Source organism: Pholis gunnellus (assembly GCF_910591455.1).
Source record: "Pholis gunnellus genome assembly, chromosome: 8".
Lineage (NCBI taxonomy): Eukaryota > Metazoa > Chordata > Actinopteri > Perciformes > Pholidae > Pholis > Pholis gunnellus.
The window spans coordinates 27,207,732-27,227,519 of record NC_136534.1 but is presented as its reverse complement, the minus strand read 5'-3'; the positions used below and the strand labels follow the sequence as shown (position 1 = coordinate 27,227,519).

Sequence of the window (19,788 nt, the reverse complement as noted above, 5' to 3'; positions counted from 1 at the left end):
TTGAGGTTAGTCACAGCTGATCAGCTGTTTGTTGTGTAGTCACACTCAGGAGACAACCTTCTAAAAGTTCTTCAGAGCTTCACGTGTTAAAGCTGCATTCTCTCTCTGTCCACCAGGGGGCGACTCCTCTGGTTGTATAGAAGTCTATGAGAAAATGACTCTACTTCTCTCTTGATTTATTACCTCAGTAAACATTGTAAACATGAGTTTATGGTCTCAATCTCTAGTTTCAAGTCTTCTTCAATACAGCATGATGTTCATTTAGTACATGATGGTCCATTTAGAGTCACACAGACCATAAAGCAGGGGATGCTTTAGGGGCGGGGCTACACAGTGATTGACAGGTCTCTACCAGAGACGTATACGGCGTCTCTACGTCACTCCTCCTCAGTCCAGATATGGTCACTTCCTGTTCACTGGTTGATAAAAAACAAGATGGCGACGAACAAAACGCTGAACTAGAGCGTCTCACACACACAATGTGTGATATGAATGTTCTTAGCAATATAATAATGATTTTACTTTCACGGTCACTTTATTGGGGACTACTTTCAGCGGCGGATTAATCCACATGTAGTGTTGATGGTCTCGTGAGCGACGCTTAACGTGCAAACGAGATGCAAAACGCTAAAAGTTGTTTCGATGGCGACGGAGCAGCCAGGTGTGTGCACAGGTGCAAGGGGGCGGAGCTTAAACAGCTGCTGCAGTGAATCAGCGTTTCTGATTTGTTAAAGCCTCATTCACACACACACACACACACTGCGGGGCCACCGTGTGGTGAGAACATGAACAGCTGTTCAAAGTAAACATGAATGTACTTCGTTTATGTATTCTGTTGAGTATTATTTACACTGTAATGCTGGAGATCAATAAAGTTTTATTCAAACATTCATTTTGTTTAAATAACTTTAAATTCATGTTTCTTTCCTCAGGACTGAAGAAGAGATTAATAATAATCTATTATTAGATTAATAATCAATATTCTGTAGAAAATACTAATTTAAATATTTTCTTTATTGAAAGACGAAACGTTTCATTTCATTTGTTTTTATTGAAAAAGATACAGAAACACAAGAAGAAGAAGATTCACACAGAGACCACTTCACTTCTATTTACACAGACCAGGACCCACACAGAGACCAGGGTCTGGACCCCCACAGAGACCAGAGTCTGGACCCCCACAGAGACCAGGGTCTGGACCCACACAGAGACCAGGGTCTGGACCCCCACAGAGACCAGAGTCTGGACCCACACAGAGACCAGGGTCTGGACCCACACAGAGACCAGGGTCTGGACCCACACAGAGACCAGGGTCTGGACCCACACAGAGACCAGAGTCTGGACCCACACAGAGACCAGGGTCTGGACCCACACAGAGACCAGAGTCTGGACCCCCACAGAGACCAGGGTCTAGACCCCCACAGAGACCAGGGTCTAGACCCACACAGAGACCAGGGTCTGGACCCACACAGAGACCAGAGTCTGGACCCACATAGAGACCAGGGTCTGGACCCCCACAGAGACCAGGGTCTGGACCCCCACAGAGACCAGAGTCTGGACCCACACAGAGACCAGGGTCTGGACCCACACAGAGACCAGAGTCTGGACCCCCACAGAGACCAGGGTCTGGACCCACACAGAGACCAGGGTCTGGACCCCCACAGAGACCAGGGTCTGGACCCCCACAGAGACCAGGGTCTAGACCCACACAGAGACCAGGGTCTGGACCCCCACAGAGACCAGGGTCTGGACCCACACAGACCGACAGGTGGGGACATTTTAAAACAAAGACAAAATCCTCCCAGAGTGCACTGCTGCCACATGGATCAGAGAGCCGAGGCTCATGGGTAATGTAGTCCTAACGGTCACAGACCAGACTACAGCAGAGACCAGACTCTAAGGTTCTGGTTCTGGTTCTGGTCACTGTGGGGTCATTGATGTTCTTAAAGAGACGTAAACAGGAAGTAGAACATGAGATCAATAAGACGCCTGAAGCATCCAGAGAGGACAGAAGTAAAAGTACTACAGTACCTCATTATATCAGAGTACATCTGAGCTGTTTGTGTATTTGTACACTGTTGGTACTTCAATGTGTAACAAAACTTCATATTCTGTCAAATAAACGTAAAAATCTGCAGAAGAACAAGAAAGTATTTAATTTAAACATAAAAATGGAAATACTCAAGTACAAGTACCTCCAACAGTACTTCAGTGAAAGTACTGATCACGTCTTGTTAATCAGAGCGGTTGTAAATAAAGTTTTCAGACTCGTGAAAAATAAAATGTCCGGTTTCCTCCAACACAGACCCGTGATGTGATAGAAGAGAACCCGTCTGTCTGCTTCCTGTCTGTCTGCGGGGTCAGAGGTCACGGGGGGGGGGGGGTTATTCATCATCATCATCATCATCATCATCATCATCGTCGTCGTCACCCTCGTCCTCGGCATCTCTCTTCCTCTTCTCCCCCTGAACATCTGCACCGTCCACATCTGGGAGGAGAAAGAAGGAAAGAAAGATTTTCAAAATGAAAGCGACCCTTTAAATATCAGATTTTCAGAATAAAGTCAAGTTTAAAAAAAAAAAAAAAAAAAGGTAAAAAAATTGAGAAATATGACAAGAAGAGTTGAATGACATCATGAGAACCAAAACAAACCAGCGCTGAGGAAGACGAGGAAGACCACGTAATGAGACTGAAAGCTCCAGAACAGAAACTATTTAAACAAATAAACTCTAAATATTGAACTTTTCTCACTGTTGCACATTGAAGAGTGAAAACTTTCAAAATAAAACAATTCAGAAACGCAGAGTTTAAAACACAAACCTCCATCTTCCTCTTCCTCCTCTTCCTCCACATAGTCTCCATCGTCTTCCTCGTCCTGAGAGGAAGAAGAACAACTCGGCTTTAGAGTGATGAAGAGCACCACCCGGTGGCCACAGAGAGGAACAGCGGCTCCTGAACTCACCTGGATCCCCTCCTTCATCAGGTAGGACAGGCCGACCTCCTCGTCCTCTTCCTCAGAGCTGTCAGCGTCCTCATCATCATCATCGTCGTCGTCATCGTCGTCTCCAGGTGGACCAGCTTCATCTTCATCGTCTGAAACAAAACGTCTTCACTTCAGTGACATGATGATGCCTTCAGGCTCTGCTCAGTGAACACGAGTACTGGAGCTACACGACAGCATCATGATGTGTTCAATGTCATCTGTAAAACGTAGTGTTGGTGATGAACTAGAATGAATCCAGTAGTTTGAAGGAGACGTTTTCACGTGAATATAAACAGATATTAGAGATGAATTATGGGCTGTAACGTATATGTATACGGTCCATTATTTAACAAAGGATAGTTATTAAATACTTAGTTTATTGAAAACTTTATCCGATTAGAAAAAAAACGGTAATAAAACGTAACACTCAGCGTATCGTGAGTAGGGTACCGAGAACCGGAGCCAGTACGGATCCGCATCGCAGATTCCGGTGCCTGAGCCGATAGAAACGCTGTCCTCCGATGACTCGGCCCCGCAGCGGGTAACGGTAGCTAGCTAGCTAGCTAGCTAGCATCAACCTTTTAACAGAGAAAATGCCGAAAGCTAAACGGTCAAAAGAGCGGCTGTATTTCACACAAAAGGATTCAAACGCCACGTGCAGCAAATGCAACAAAACAGTTGCGCGTAACGGGGAACACGTCAAATCTCACGAAACATCTGGCAACGCTGAACATCCAGCTGAGAGCGGACGCGTGCAGCAGCCCGACCTCTGGAATGAGGCATTATAACCATGTTTAAGTTAGCTAGCTAGCTACCAGCTAACGCTAGGCTACCTGCCGCCATCATAGCAAGTCAGTGTGATGTGAACGGACGAGCCATGTGTGCGCTGATGCTGCGGTTGTCAAACATTGAACATTATTCATGTTCATGTGTTTGACTCTCCACCGTCTGACCTCATGTCTGTTCCACGGGTCAGCTGAACTAGTGATGTGGAAACTAGATCTGAATAAAATCTGTTCCATTAAGACAATTCCTCAAAAAGACTAATAAATATGGTCCGATGTCTTTCACACAGAGCGGAACACTCAACGCTCACTGCGCACTACGCCCAGAGAGGACCTGCCCGACGCACAGCGCACGGTTCCTGCACGTTGTTCAGGAGCTAGCACAGCTTAATCAGGCTGCTGGTACATGTGAGGGTGGACCAGGACCAGGACCAGGACCACCAGGACCCACCAGGACCTGAGCCTGGTGGTGGAGCCGTGTGCACAGCCTCGTCTCCTGTGCAGTCAGTCAGGAGACGGGTCGGCTTCAGCCAGAGAAGGAAAATATGCTCATATTTCTGCAAAAGAATTGCTGAAGTTGGAAGCTGCAGTGTGTGTACAGAGTGTGTGTACAGAGTGTGTGTGTGTACAGAGTGTGTGTGTGTACAGAGTGTGTGTACAGAGTGTGTGTACAGAGTGTGTGTTTTGTATTTATTTATATTTATTTAAGTAAGCTGTTGTTAATATATTGTTTAATTTGAAGAACAGAATGAGCCGTGGCAATAAGAGAATCCTTCCTTTAACGTCCTCGTCCCGTCGCTAACCGTGAGAATATCGTACCGTCACTTTAAATATGCTGATGACAGAGTTATCACCAGTGATTCTGACCCACAATCCTTTGCACAGCAGTGAGACCTCTCAGCTCAGGCTCATTCTCAGCCGCGTGCGTCACTTTCTACTTTCCCCCTGGAAACACTTCCTGTTAAACGCGGTCTCACCGTTGCCGGCCTCCGAGTCCGGCACCTCGTTGTCCTCCTGGTCGTAACCGTCGAGGAACGTGAGCTGAGGCAGCAGCTCGAAGACGGCCTCCGTGTAGTCGTCCAGCGAGGACACCTCACAGCTGTACAGGTACAGGCTCCTCAGGTTCTTCAGGTTCTGCTGCAGAACACAAGAGGAAAGGTTCTGACCGGAGAACAGACAAACACACGACGGGTCCTGACGCGTGACGTCACAGAACCTCACCAGCGTCTCCAGGCTGCTCAGCTCTTTGATCTTGTTCCCGCTCAGGTTCAGAGACGTCAGGTCAGGACATCTCTCCACCAGCGAGTCCAGACCTCCTGAGATGATGTTATCACTGACCTCCAGCTGCAACACACACACACACACACACACACACACACACACACACACACACACACACACACACACACACACACACACACACACACACACACACACACACACACACACACACATCAGTACTTCATTGAGACAACGTACAGCAGAAAGAAACCAAAGAAAAAGACAAACGTGAGGCAGAAAGCAGAGAGTAAAAATAGCGGCGCAGTGTTGCATTGTGGGAACAGGAAGTGTGGAGGCCGACCTTGCGTAGTTTGGGGAGTTTGGGCAGCTTGGAGAGCGACGAGAGGCCGACATTCACCATGCTGAGGATCTCCAGCTCCGTGTACTCGTCCGTCAGACCTTCCACCTCTCCGTCACTGGAGCGACAGTTATCCACCACCAGCTCCACCACCTGAGCACAACAACAGGTCATGTGACACCACAACAACAACAACAGGTCATGTGACACCACAACAACAACAACAGGTCATGTGACACCACAACAACAACAACAACAACAACAACAACAACAGGTCACGTGACCACGTCCTCACACACACTCAGTCATGATGAGCCAGTAGCTTGGTCTTGTAGTTCAATGATCACCAGTGAGGCTCTTTCAGCAGAGGATGCTCTATTCATGTTTATAACCTTTAAACCTTTGGAGTTATTAAGCTTTTTGCAAAAAAAAAATGTAATTGGTTGTCTATGAAGAAAATCCTCTTAAACTAACACTTTTAAATAATTCTAATTCTAATTCTCCTTCTTCTTCTTCCTTTCAGCTACAGACACCATTTATTTATCTATTCCTGGTTTTAGACCTGGACCAGAACTACATGTAGACTCCAGAGTCTCTTTAAAAACCTGGACTACATTCACAAATATGTGGTGTTACAAGAAAAAAACATTTGTAAATTATTTATTTGTAAAAACGTGTTTTCTTTTCAGACCAAAACAGAGAAAAACGTTCATGTTTCAGATCACAACAGCTGGGAGTGAGTCATCCCGTCCGACAAACACTCTTTGATGAACTCCCAGCGTGCATGTTAGTGACACGCACACGTACACACACGCTGTGTGCGCGCGCATTCACCCACCGATGACCATCTGTCGGTCGGACACACAGACTCTGTATGGACACGCCGCGTGCCACACTCCCTTCAGAAAAGAGCAGTTTTTAGAACGTTGTTTACATCACCAACACACAGCGCGCGGGCGGGAACCACAGGACCTACTAATAGTCTATTAGTTTAGACTATTAGTTTAGACTAGTAATGTAAACTAGTACACTGCTGTTGGGTTTATGGTGAAGAATAGTTCAACGCGCCGGCGCAGAGAAGCACTTTGACTGATAACCGAGTAAACGTAGAAGCTGCAGATTTAAGAATGGAGTCTGGTTCAACGCGCCATTTTTTGGGGGTTCAAAATGTCGCTAATAAAATATCGACGTCCTGTCCGCGCGGAATGTTTTTTTAATTTTTTAGCATTGTCATTTTTCGGCTCCGGTTCTCGAGCCTCCATCCGGGTCCTTCTGTAAAGAACGTGACCGGTTAAAGAATGATGGTGTAGTCGAGGTTTACTCACCTCCGCTGGGTTTCTGCTCCTCAGCTCTGAGCTGATCCTCTTCTTCATCTCCATGCTGTGAGTCCGAGCAGACAATAATCAAATAAAAACCTCCGGAACAGAAGACAAACGGCTCTCTGCGCGCCTTCCTCCAGAAGATATCAGGCGAGAACTAAACCGCCATGTTCGCTCGCGCCCGACCTACACGGCGGGACCACGCCCCCTTTGATAATGAATATTCATCTTTTTTCAGACGCTGCTCTCCCATTGGTTTGATGATGAGCCACTCGTTGAGCCCCTCCCACAACAGCTCATTATGCAAAACTCTTCTCTACGATTGGTTATAACCACCGAGGCGTTACTTCGTTGTAACCAATGAGAAGGCGAATATGAAACATTTAAACGTTAGACACGCCCACTCTTTGTCCTCATTGGCGCCATATTTCACTGATGCCTTCAGTTCATAAACAACAACAAGTATACAAGTATATTATCTTTACTCTGCAATGTGAACATTTAAGATGTTTTTATGATTGTATTATTGGTTTAACACCCTGTACTTTAGACTAATTTACTTCTTTTTTTAAACAAGTAGTATTAAAAGTATTAATAACTTTAATGATTATAGCACCTTTTAAAAAAACAAAGTTGTCTAAAGCAATAAAAAACAAACAATAGAAAAATTATTCAAAAAACAATAGAAAATACATTTTACAAAAATGTTTATGAAGTAAACAAAAACATGAAACAACCAGTGATGTCATAAACCAAAACAACAACTAAAGCTAATTATTTTTATGAGTTCTTTAGGACCAAACAATTCATTAATTAATAATAACTATGTGAAAAAATAAATGTCCAACTCAAGGTCCACTTGATGGTTTTTCCCAGAGACTTCAACCACATTCTTTTCATTTTTAATTTTCTGTGTTGAGTAATAAAAGTACAAGAAGTATCACTATCGTGATAGTACTGCAGGTAGTAGTTGTAGTATAATGAAAATATAAATAATTCTGAGCTTCTGATTCTAAACAAGAAAACCTTTATTTTGAATAAACAGCAGATTTTACAGTTAGACCCTTTCACTATAAAAGCTTTTCGAATATAAAAATATGATAATAAAAAAAAAAAAAGACGAGAGAGAAAAAAGACTGAAGACAGAATAAATAATCTGAGAGTAAACAGGATGTGATGTCATCAAGGGCAGGACATTAATCTTTGGTAAAAAATTATTAAAAATAAATAACCAATAAAGAAACGATGACATCACTCTGTGGAAAATGGAACAGCTGATTCTGTCAGGTACTTTTTTTAAAATATATTTTTTTAATGTTTTCCAGTTTTTAAAAGGTCAGTTCACCCAAACTACTAAACACGGTTTAGAAACCACGCAACAGGTGAGACCAGGACCAGACAAGGTCCTGGTCTCAGGTTTCATAAACAAAGACGTTAACGACGATAACAGGAAGGAGCCCTGAGGGCAGATACTGGACCAGTGTAGATACTGGACCAGTGTAGATACTGGACCAGGGCAGATACTGGACCAGGGCAGATACTGGACCAGTGTAGATACTGGACCAGGGCAGATACTGGACCAGTGTAGATACTGGACCAGTGTAGATACTGGACCAGGGCAGATACTGGACCAGGGCAGATACTGGACCAGTGTAGATACTGGACCAGTGTAGATACTGGACCAGGGCAGATACTGGACCAGGGCAGATACTGGACCAGTGTAGATACTGGACCAGTGCAGATACTGGACCAGTCCAGATACTGGACCAGGGCAGATACTGGACCAGTGCAGATACTGGACCAGTCCAGATACTGGACCAGGGCAGATACTGGACTAGGGCAGATACTGGACCAGGGCAGATACTGGACCAGTGTAGATACTGGACCAGTCCAGATACTGGACTAGGGCAGATACTGGACCAGTGCAGATACTGGACCAGTGCAGATACTGGACTAGGGCAGATACTGGACCAGGGCAGATACTGGACCAGTGCAGATACTGGACCAGGGCAGATACTGGACCAGTGCAGATACTGGACCAGTCCAGATACTGGACCAGGGCAGATACTGGACCAGTGTAGATACTGGACCAGGGCAGATACTGGACTAGGGCAGATACTGGACCAGGGCAGATACTGGACCAGTGCAGATACTGGACCAGTGCAGATACTGGACTAGGGCAGATACTAGACCAGTGCAGATACTGGACCAGTGTAGATACTGGACCAGTCCAGATACTGGACCAGTGTAGATACTGGACCAGGGCAGATACTGGACCAGGGCAGATACTGGACCAGGGCAGATACTGGACCAGTGCAGATACTGGACCAGTGTAGATACTGGACCAGGGCAGATACTGGACCAGGGCAGATACTGGACCAGGGCAGATACTGGACCAGTGCAGATACTGGACCAGTCCAGATACTGGACCAGGGCAGATACTGGACTAGGGCAGATACTGGACCAGTGTAGATACTGGACCAGTCCAGATACTGGACCAGGGCAGATACTGGACCAGTGCAGATACTGGACCAGTGCAGATACTGGACTAGGGCAGATACTGGACCAGTGCAGATACTGGACTAGGGCAGATACTGGACCAGTGTAGATACTGGACCAGGGCAGATACTGGACCAGTGTAGATACTGGACTAGGGCAGATACTGGACCAGTCCAGATACTGGACCAGGGCAGATACTGGACCAGTGTAGATACTGGACCAGTGCAGATACTGGACCAGTGCAGATACTGGACCAGTGTAGATACTGGACCAGGGCAGATACTGGACCAGTGTAGATACTGGACCAGTCCAGATACTGGACCAGGGCAGATACTGGACCAGTGCAGATACTGGACCAGTCCAGATACTGGACCAGTGTAGATACTGGACCAGTGCAGATACTGGACCAGTCCAGATACTGGACCAGGGCAGATACTGGACCAGTCCAGATACTGGACCAGTGTAGATACTGGACCAGTGTAGATACTGGACCAGTGCAGATACTGGACCAGTCCAGATACTGGACCAGGGCAGATACTGGACTAGGGCCCACAGAGCTTCACCAAAACCAGTTAAACATCTCTACATATTTACCAGTTGGGACACCGAGGGGGCCGGGAGTTAGGGGAAGAAACACATCACAGGGTGGTCTCTAGTTGCTTCTTCTCTTCTTGTTTTAAAAGTAATTTGGTTCATTTTCATGCTTTTTATTCCAGACAGAAGACAGGAAGTGAGGGAGGTGAAGTCGCCATCAAACCTAAAGTGAGTTTTAAAACTCGAAGCAGCCGTGCAGAGAAATACTGAGAAGGTTTCCTGCTTTATAAAGTCTTCTTCAATACAGCATGATGTTCATTTAGTAAATGATGGTCCATTTAGAGTCAAACAGACCATAAAGCAGGGGATGCTTTAGGGGCGGGGCTACACAGTGATTGACAGGTCGACACCAGAGACGTATACGGCGTCTCTACGTCACTCCTCCTCAGTCCAGATATGGTCACTTCCTGTTCACTGGTTGCAAAAAGAACCAAGATGGCGACGGCCAAAGCGCCGAACTGAAGGCTTCAAACGTTCACAAACCAACGAGAGACTTCATGATGACGACTATAATTCACATATTGAACTTCACAATTTTTGGTTGAAGAAGCCGAACTTTAAACTGCAGATAGTGAGGGGGGGGGGGGGGGGGGGGGGCAATTTAACACTCAATGAACCTAAGCTGCTGGTCTTTGGATCTGAACCTTTACCAACAGTCTCAGTCACCTCAAAAACAACTTTACAGAAAAGTTGAAGAACATAATGAATAATGAATTAACCGGTGAACTGACCTTCTATGAGCTACACTGGATGCTGGTAACCATGGAAACTCATTTGACTGACAGGAGAAAAGTGACGCTGGCTGATTGTCTGAAGCCTTTCTGAACTGAACCAATGAGCTGCGGCACGTGGGCGGAGCTTATGAACCCCCCGACAGGTAGGCGGCGTCGGGGTTCAGGTGATGTCTCCCGAACGGCTTTGTCTCTCGGTCGATTGGCCGTCCCGTGAACTAAACCCCGCCCACCTTGCAGCCTCACAGGTGAAGCCCACCTGTGTCAGAGGGCGTGGTCTCGTGGCGGTAGAGCGTGCAGCACCTGGTCGAGCAGCTGCAGCGCTCGGTGCAGGTGGACCTCCAGCCAGCAGGGCGTGTCCTTGATGCTCTGACGCGGGTAGTCGCACCCCCAACCTTTCACGAAGCTCAGCCGCACGATACACAACCGACGCAGGTCGTCCACACCGAGACCTGCTGAACACACACCTGGAGGGAGACAGGAAGTCACACCTGCACTCAGCACATCTGGGCTCAGAGAGACAGACAGACAGACAGGGAGAGAGAGAGAGAGAGAGACAGAGAGACAGACAGACAGGTGATACTCACTGACTGCAGGGGCGATCCCCCCCACGCTGTTCGGCCCGGGAATCGCACCGACAACCGCTGCTGCCTGAGTCACCACCGCTGCCTGAGCTGCTGCTGCCTGCTGCTGCATCTGTCTGTGACACTGCCTCAGGTCGAACACCTGGAGAGACAGACAGGTGAGAGACAGACAGGTAGAGATGACTCTCTGATGGGCTTCTATTCTTCTTCTTCTTGTAGCATTGAAGCACGGTGGAATTAGCAAGCTAACTAGCGGACGGCTGGCTAAAAACACGACAATATGTATTTTGAGATTGTCACGTTTGATCCTGTAACGAGACGATCACGCGTGTGTGTGTGTGTGTGTGTGAGTGTGTGAGAGAGGAGGACCGGGCGTGTCACCCGGTGGGGGGGGGAGCGGCAGCAGCAGGAAGTGACGCCACACAAACAGCTGTTCACCGCTTGCTGCCGGTTCTTGTGTTACAAATGTCGCTTAATAATACATTTAAAAACTGCCTTAACGCGCGATAAATTAATTGTCGGCGTTAATTAATGAACGCGTTAATAACGCGTTAACTTGCCCAGCACGAATAATTATATAATGATGTTGTAATATTCTTCTGTGAGGATCTGTTGCTGAACAACAGAGAGTCGTCTGCATAGCAACACACTCACCTTGATGTAAGCTCCGGGGTAGATCTTGTGGACTCCGTCTCCAGGTGCTCGGCCCGCCTCGCGGTCCAGGTACAAGCTCTGGACAAACACCGGGTGGTCGCTAAGGCAACGCATCCAGATGTCCCCCTCCCCCCGACACTCCAGCTGAACTCCCCGACCGATGTGGAGCCTGCAGGGAAACAAGACGCAGAAGAAGAAGAACGAGCCGTGTGAGTTTCAAACTGCTGACGTTACACCTCCTCCTGATACCACCGGTTCTGGTGGGACCGGTACCGATGGTACAGGTTCTGGTGGGACCGGTCACCTGGCTCGGTGGCTGGAGGCGGTGCGGTGGACGTTGCTCAGCTGTCCCAAACAGAAACGGTCTCCTCCTGAAGGGTCGACGTAACCGTCCACCGTGACCAGAGGACAGCTGGACTGGACCTTAAACATCTCCCCGACCTGAACGTCCAACTCAAAGTAAGAGATGGAGCACCAGAACTCTGGACCTGAGGGACAAAGTGGGACAGTCAAACAGAGACGGAGACGGGTTGGGGGAAGTGAAGACAATATTGGAAGGTTTTGGAAAGTGTAAACATTTTGTGAAAGAAATTGTAAAAGTGAGAACCTTGTTGGACAGAGTGGGTACCTGGGTGGTTGGACACAGGTTGTGGATACGGAGCCGTACTGTGGTGCTGTGACCCTGCAGGAACAAACATTTAGACTCAGTATAATTTACCACTGAACAGTACAACAGTACTCCAGTACTTCAGTTTGATATTGTTCATGATGTCGTACAGAAGTGAGTGTTGGGAGCGTGGTGGTGATGATGTAACGAAGGCTGCTGGTGGCTCCGCCCTCTCTGTGCTGCTGGGCTGTAGGGGGCGGGGCAAGTACCTGGCCAGATGGCTGCAGAGACAAACAGGACAAAGGTCAGTATCTGTCTCATAGTACTACTGTTACTGTGGTACTACTACTACTACTACTACTACTACTGCTACTACTACTACTACTACTACTACTGCTACTACTACTACTACTGCTACTACTACTACTGCTACTACTACTGCTGCTACTACTACTACTACTACTACTACTACTACTGTTACATCTGCTTCTGCTACTACTAATACTACTACTATGACTACCACTACTGTAACTGCTGCTAAAGCTACTACTACTACTAGGATCACTACAGCTACTACTACTACTACAACTAGTACAGCTGTTACTACTACTACTTGTACTGGGACTGTTTCTGGAACTATATGCCTACTATGATTACTACTAATATTTCTACTAATGGAACTACTTCCATAACTATGAGTACTACCGGTACTCTTAGTGCTGGTATGTGTAGGTACGGTACCAGTTTTGGGGGGGCTGCTGTAGTCGGGCTGGTGTGGGGAGGTGGGGGTGTGAGGGTGAGGAGGCTGGGGGGGGTGAGGCGGGGAGGCGTGGCCCCCGTGGTTCTGAGGCGGGGCGATCTGAAGGAGTCCGGGGTCCTCGCTGCGGACCCCCCCACCGCTCCTCCCACAGCCAACAGCTGACAGAGGCGCAGCCATCATGGAGGTGCTGCCTGTAAGACAGAGCGCAGGACGTCAACACACACAATGGTCCACATGAAGGGGCGGGACTTATCCTCTCTACTGAAATAAAACAGATGTGATGGACGTCCGACCTGGAGGAGAGAGGGGCATGCTGGGATACATGCTGTAGGGGTCAGAGTGGGGGGGCAGGTCCACCTGCAGACAGTCCTGCATGAACTCCTCCTTTATCAGAGACGGAGGACCTGAAGGAGGACAGAGACAGAGATCACAATGGTGACCAATGAGCTGAGGAGGCATCCTGTACTCATGAATATTAATGAGGTCTACCTGTGGCGGGTGACGCCACCCTCTCGTAGTGGTAGGGGTTCACACACACGCTGTCGTACTTCAAGTCGAACGCAAACTGACAGAACTTGACGTGTTTCAGCTCGTTCTTATGGAGGTCGGGCCAACGCCACAGACGGGCGTAGATCACGTGAGGGAAGCCTTTCCTACCCGCCACCTGCAGACAGACAGGTAAGAGACAGACAGGTGAGGGCCAGACAGGTGAGAGACAGACAGGTGAGGGACAGACAGGTCAGAGACAGACAGGTGAGGGCCAGACAGGTGAGAGACAGACAGGTGAGGGACAGACAGGTCAGAGACAGACAGGTGAGGGCCAGACAGGTGAGAGACAGACAGGTGAGGGCCAGACAGGTGAGGGACAGACAGGTAAGAGACAGACAGGTCAGAGACAGACAGGTCAGAGACAGACAGGTAAGAGACAGACAGGTAAGAGACAGACAGGTCAGAGACAGACAGGTCAGAGACAGACAGGTGAGGGACAGACAGGTAAGAGACAGACAGGTCAGAGACAGACAGGTGAGGGCCAGACAGGTAAGAGACAGACAGGTAAGAGACAGACAGGTCAGAGACAGACAGGTCAGAGACAGACAGGTGAGGGACAGACAGGTAAGAGACAGACAGGTAAGAGACAGACAGGTCAGAGACAGACAGGTGAGGGCCAGACAGGTGAGAGACAGACAGGTGAGGGACAGACAGGTGAGGGACAGACAGGTAAGAGACAGACAGGTCAGAGACAGACAGGTGAGGGCCAGACAGGTCAGAGACAGACAGGTGAGGGACAGACAGGTCAGAGACAGGAAACATGCTTCATGGAAATTTAAATAAACTCTGTGAGAACTGAGTCATGGTGAACAGAGGTTACCATGGCAACACTGTGTGTGTGTGTGTGTGTGTGTGTGTGTCTTTGTGAGAACCAATGTGAGTTTTACATCTTTAGAGGGACGACATTTGGTCTGTTCTCACTTCTCCAAAGGTTTGAGGGTCAGACTTGGTTTTAAGGTTCAGGTCACAACCAGGTAAAAGGTTAAAGGTCAGAATCATGTTTAACCTACAAACAGCTTGAAATTAAAAGACAGACGACCTATTTAACATTTTACATGATGACATCATGAGTGTTTATAAATACAATCAAAGTTTCTTTCTATTTCACCTGCACACACACACACACACACACACACACACACACACACACACACACACACACACACACACACACACACACACACACACACAAACCTGTACATCTATCGTTGTGTGGACACTGACATAATGCGGTCCCTAAACCCAAACTTCTCATTGGATAATAATTCTACAGCCAATCAGAGCAGAGTGTGTTTTTTTTTTGCACAGGTGAAGGGCAGGGATAAGGGTCTACAGACAAAACACACACACACACACACACACACACTGTAAAAAATGTCCGTCGTAACGAGTCAGTCAGCTTCATTTTCTTCCTTTATTTTTAAAACCAGAAACAAAACAAATCATTCAGCAGACAAAACATTTTAGTTCTTTGATAAAAACTTAAGAACAGAAGACAACTACGACTACCAGGGTGCATTTCACTAACAATCATCCAATCGCAGAGTTTGACACTAACATCATAAAATTCATCATAAATCTGTTAAATCTGATTCTGGATCAGTTTGGGATACGACGGGTTTTGTACTTCTTATGATGGCGACAGCAGCTGAGGATCATGGGTATTGTAGTATTTAGCGACATTAGACGTGCTAATATCTGTAACAGACAAAGCTAATGTTAGCATGCTAATATCTATAACAGACAAAGCTAACGTTAGCATGGTAATATCTGTAACAGACAGCTAATGTTAGCATGCTAATATCTAAAACAGACAAAGCTAACGTTAGCGTGCTCATATCAGAAACAGAAAAAGCTAATGTTAGCATGCTAATATCTAAAACAGACAAAGCTAACGTTAGCGTGCTCATATCAGAAACAGTCAAAGCTAACGTTAGCGTGCTCATATCTGTAACAGACAAAGCTAATGTTAGCATGTTAATATCTGTAACAAACAAAGCTAACGTTAGCAAAGCTCGTCTGACTCATTTACTGTTGAGCTAATTTTGAACTATTAACTAATGATTATTGTTATTATGGATTAATCGATTGATTTTGTAAAAATATTGAGAAATGTTTAATTACGTAAAGCGACACCTTAATAATTAACATTATTAACATTATTAATAAAACATTAACATTATTACTAGTTTTAATAAATCACTAGCTTGACTCTTGTTAGTACTGACTTACTAGTCACTTTTTACAGTGTAGAAACTCTGGTGAGATTCAAGAAACAAACTCTAGACGTGTACACATTCCCTTCTGTTTGTCTGCAGACACACACTGTCACACACCCACAAAGACACACACCCGCACACACACACACAGACACACAGAGTCTGGCTTAAGTTAACCCGGCCCCTTTCCTGTGTTTCAGACAAAACAAGCCAGCCTACCCTTCCTCCTCCTCCTCTTCACACACACACACACACACACAGTCTTCAGTCTGCTCTCATATCAGTTTTCTGTTTAGATGTTTTGAAGGCTCCTTTGATCCATAAAGGACTTACCTCAAAGTTCTGCATGACTTATATTAAACTGAGCCTAGTGCCATGTATAAACATACCTCTTTATTGTGCATTCAATACTAAGCTATTCATATAATACACAGGTTCATATATTCATGTTTTTATCTTAAACATGTGAAGGTACAGTGAGTGGGGGGGCCGTGCCACTGACATTTAGAAACACACCTCATAACTGATACCAATGCCAATATCAACATTCTGTCAATTGCATGATAATCATGCATATAAGCTGTTCAAATAGACGTTTTTATTTTAAACATAAATGTGGAAACGAAAATGAGTGATGGCCTATTAGTGCCACTGCCATGCATACACATACCTGTTATCTTGCATACAATACTGAACTATTAAAATAATGGACACATTCATGTTTGGGAAAAAATATATATATATATAAAAATTATGAAAGATTGTCAACCAAAAATGTCACGACCCCTTTGCAGTACCTCCGCGGACCACCTAGGGTTCGCGGACTCCCTGTTGAAGACCTCTGCTTTAAGAGAACATCAGGGTTCTTTAAGAGAACATCAGGGTTCTGAAAAGCCGTTAAAAGGTGCTTGACAATGGTCCAGGTTTCGGGGGGAAGCCTCGAATGCTTCTTATGGAACTTCCAGGTGAAGTATTTCACTTAGTCCAGTAGACCTGCAGTCCAGAAACGATGTCCAAGAAGAAAACTTTGGTGCTGAAAAATAAAGCCAACGCTGAACTGCAGGTCCTCAAACGGCCACTTGAGGCTCCTAAAGAGAGTGAGTCCCCATAGACGTCTATGTGAAAGTCTAAAGCAGAAATAAACATGTTTACAGTCTGGTACTATAAACAGTTCTGGTCTCTATAGATAACATTCCTGTTCATCTGTCAATTATATTAAGGCTTAAAGTTAGGTATAATTGAGGGCGTGGCCTCTTTGAGTGACAGGTGGTGTGGTCTCAGGTCACTAGCTGCTAGCTGTCTGCTCCACTTCTTCACCCGGCCACCGTCACCATGTGGTCTTCAAAGCACTCGCGGTTCTTTGGGGAAGGGTCTTTGGACCAGTTCAAAGGGTTCTAAAAGTTTGGGGTACTTACGGATGTTTCCTGGGGTTCTTCAGAAGGTTTGTAGGTTATGAGGAGGTTTCAAAGGATGATGATAATCTAACGTATTAAGGGTTCTTAAAAATACCCGAAAGCTTGAAGGGGTTCTTGGGGTTCTACGGTTACTGCCGGAGGTGTCAGAGGTACTTTGGGGGGTTAGAGGGTTATTGAGTGGGCTGAAGGGTTCTTCATTGGGTCTTGAAGTTCTTTGAGAAAGGTTTTTTTGGGGGTATGTTGAAGGTTTCTTAAGGAGCGTCCTTTGGTTCTTCAAGCAACCCTTAAAAATAGTTCTGGGGCTTGTTGAGGTGGTTCTTCTGGTTCCTGGTTTGTTCATCGACAGGATGATGTGGAGAGCGGTCTGAAGTGTGATCCATGTTTACGTCCTCCAGTCTGATAATTACTGTCTGACGGTGACACACCCAGTCTGCTGCTCAGACTCTGTTCCACGAGAACACAGGAGAACAACTAAAGAACCGCTGAATGTGGAGCATCTGGGACACTGAGGGTTTTATCTCTGAACGTACGACGTGATGCAAAGGTTTTAACAAAGTCTGATGGAAATATTCTGAGACTGAAGATGAACAAATGTTTTTTTGTTTTAAATAAAGAAAAATAAAGCAGTTTATTATGACCTCACTGGAATCTAGAATGTCTGTTTGAGGATGACGTCATTCAACTAAAGAACAGAAGAACCTTTAGACCGTTTCTACAGTTTCCACTTCAACTCACTTCAACTGCTATTGTCCCAGAGAGAAAAGTAAAAGTAAAGAAAAAAGTAAAAGTAAAGAAAATGAAAACACTCTATAGACCAACGTTTCAGAACATTACAGAACGTTTCAGAACGTTAGTTACAGACGTTACAGAATGTTTCAGAATGTTACAGAACATTACAGAACGTTTCAGAACATTTCAGAACGTTTCAGAATGTTACAGAACGTTACAGAATGTTTCAGAATGTTTCAGAATGTTACAGAACGTTACAGAATGTTTCAGAACGTTACAGAACGTTACAGACGTTTCAGAATGTTTCTGAACATTACAGTTATAGACGTTTCAGAATGTTACAGAACGTTACAGAACGTTTCAGAACATTACAGAACGTTTCAGAACGTTACAGAACGTTACAGTTACAGACGTTACAGAATGTTTCAGAACGTTACAGAACATTACAGAACGTTTCAGAATGTTTCAGAACGTTACAGTTACAGACATTACAGAATGTTTCAGAATGTTACAGAACGTTACAGAACGTTTCAGAACGTTACAGTTACAGACGTTTCAGAATGTTACAGAACGTTCAGACCGTTTCAGACATTACAGACGTTACAGAACGTTTCAGAACGTTTCAGGACGTTACAGAACGTTACAGAACGTTTCAGAATGTTACAGAATGTTACAGAATGTTTCAGAACGTTACAGAACGTTTCAGAACGTTACAGACATTACAGACGTTATAGAACGTTTCAGAATGTTAGAGAACGTTTCAGAACATTACAGAACGTTTCAGAATGTTACAGAATGTTTCAGAACGTTACAGTTACAGACGTTTCAGAATGTTACAGAACGTTTGAGAACGTTTCAGAACATTACAGAACGTTTCAGAATGTTACAGAACGTTACAGAACGTTTCAGAACGTTACAGTTACAGACGTTTCAGAATGTTACAGAACGTTTCAGAACGTTTCAGAACGTTACAGACATTACAGACGTTACAGACATTACAGACGTTACAGAATGTTTCAGAACGTTACAGAATGTTTCAGAACGTTACAGTTACAGACGTTTCAGAATGTTACAGAACGTTTCAGAACGTTTCAGACCGTTTCAGACATTACAGACGTAACAGAACGTTTCAGAATGTTTCAGAACGTTTCAGAACGTTACAGATGTCTCTGAACTTTTCAGAACGTTTCAGAACGTTACAGATGTCTCTGAACGTTTCTGAACGTTAAAGACGTTACAGAACGTTTCAGAATGTTTCAGAACGTTACAGATGTTTCTGAACGTTTCTGAACGTTAAAGACGTTACAGAACGTTTCTGAACGTTTCAGAATGTTACAGACGTTAGTTACAGACTTTTCAGAACGTTTCAGAACGTTTCAGAACGTTTCAGAATGTTACGGAACGTTACAGACGTTACAGTCACAGATGTTTCAGAACATCACAGAATATTATAGATGTTTTAGAACGATTTAGAACGTTTCAGAACATTTCAGAACGTTGGACTGACATAGGACGTCCTACATGAACTAACTGTAGTGTACCTGAATGCATCGTTGAGCTGACGTAGGACGTCCTACATGAACTAACTGTAGTGTACATGAATGCATCGTGGAGCTGACGTAGGACGTCCTACATGAACTAACTGTAGTGTACCTGAATGCATCGTGGAGCTGACGTAGAACGTCGTACCTGCAGCCGTCCGTCCAGCGTCCTCTGGATGGTCACACACTTGGATGGGTGGACCCCGTTGGTGGTGACCGCGGTGATGAGGGAGTCCAGCT

The 19,788-nt window shown here is 45.6% G+C and overlaps 2 protein-coding genes across 3 annotated transcripts in view; both read right to left on the bottom strand.

Moving 5' to 3' along the window:
• Positions 1–1,881: 1,881 nt before the first annotated feature.
• LOC306699482 (acidic leucine-rich nuclear phosphoprotein 32 family member E-like) lies at positions 1,882–6,843 on the bottom strand. Of its 2 annotated transcripts, none has more exons than XM_079164111.1 (7): positions 6,673–6,843; positions 5,351–5,500; positions 4,990–5,112; positions 4,746–4,902; positions 2,963–3,093; positions 2,821–2,875; positions 1,882–2,488 (listed from the first exon to the last, which is right to left on the bottom strand). In XM_079164111.1, exons 1-7 carry the CDS (start codon positions 6,724–6,726, stop codon positions 2,385–2,387), a joined length of 774 nt encoding a protein of 257 aa, XP_079020237.1. In that variant the 5' UTR covers positions 6,727–6,843; the 3' UTR covers positions 1,882–2,384. The 2 variants fall into 2 exon arrangements, with proteins under 2 accessions (XP_079020237.1, XP_079020236.1); XM_079164110.1 differs by having other exon boundaries at positions 1,884–2,488; positions 4,746–4,905.
• Positions 6,844–10,557: 3,714 nt separating this feature from the next.
• LOC306700337 (mothers against decapentaplegic homolog 4-like) overlaps positions 10,558–19,788 on the bottom strand; it is a 10,120-nt gene continuing 889 nt past the window's right edge. Inside the window, exons 2-11 of the mRNA XM_079165330.1 lie at positions 19,697–19,788; positions 13,585–13,759; positions 13,389–13,499; positions 13,041–13,286; positions 12,506–12,616; positions 12,357–12,410; positions 12,033–12,216; positions 11,729–11,897; positions 11,078–11,216; positions 10,558–10,957 (exon numbers count right to left, since the gene is read on the bottom strand). The exon at positions 19,697–19,788 is cut by the window's right edge and continues 157 nt beyond it. Coding sequence (XP_079021456.1) covers positions 10,755–10,957; positions 11,078–11,216; positions 11,729–11,897; positions 12,033–12,216; positions 12,357–12,410; positions 12,506–12,616; positions 13,041–13,286; positions 13,389–13,499; positions 13,585–13,759; positions 19,697–19,788 — 1,484 coding nt within the window. The 3' untranslated portion in view covers positions 10,558–10,754. The remainder of the gene's footprint in view (positions 10,958–11,077; positions 11,217–11,728; positions 11,898–12,032; positions 12,217–12,356; positions 12,411–12,505; positions 12,617–13,040; positions 13,287–13,388; positions 13,500–13,584; positions 13,760–19,696) is intronic.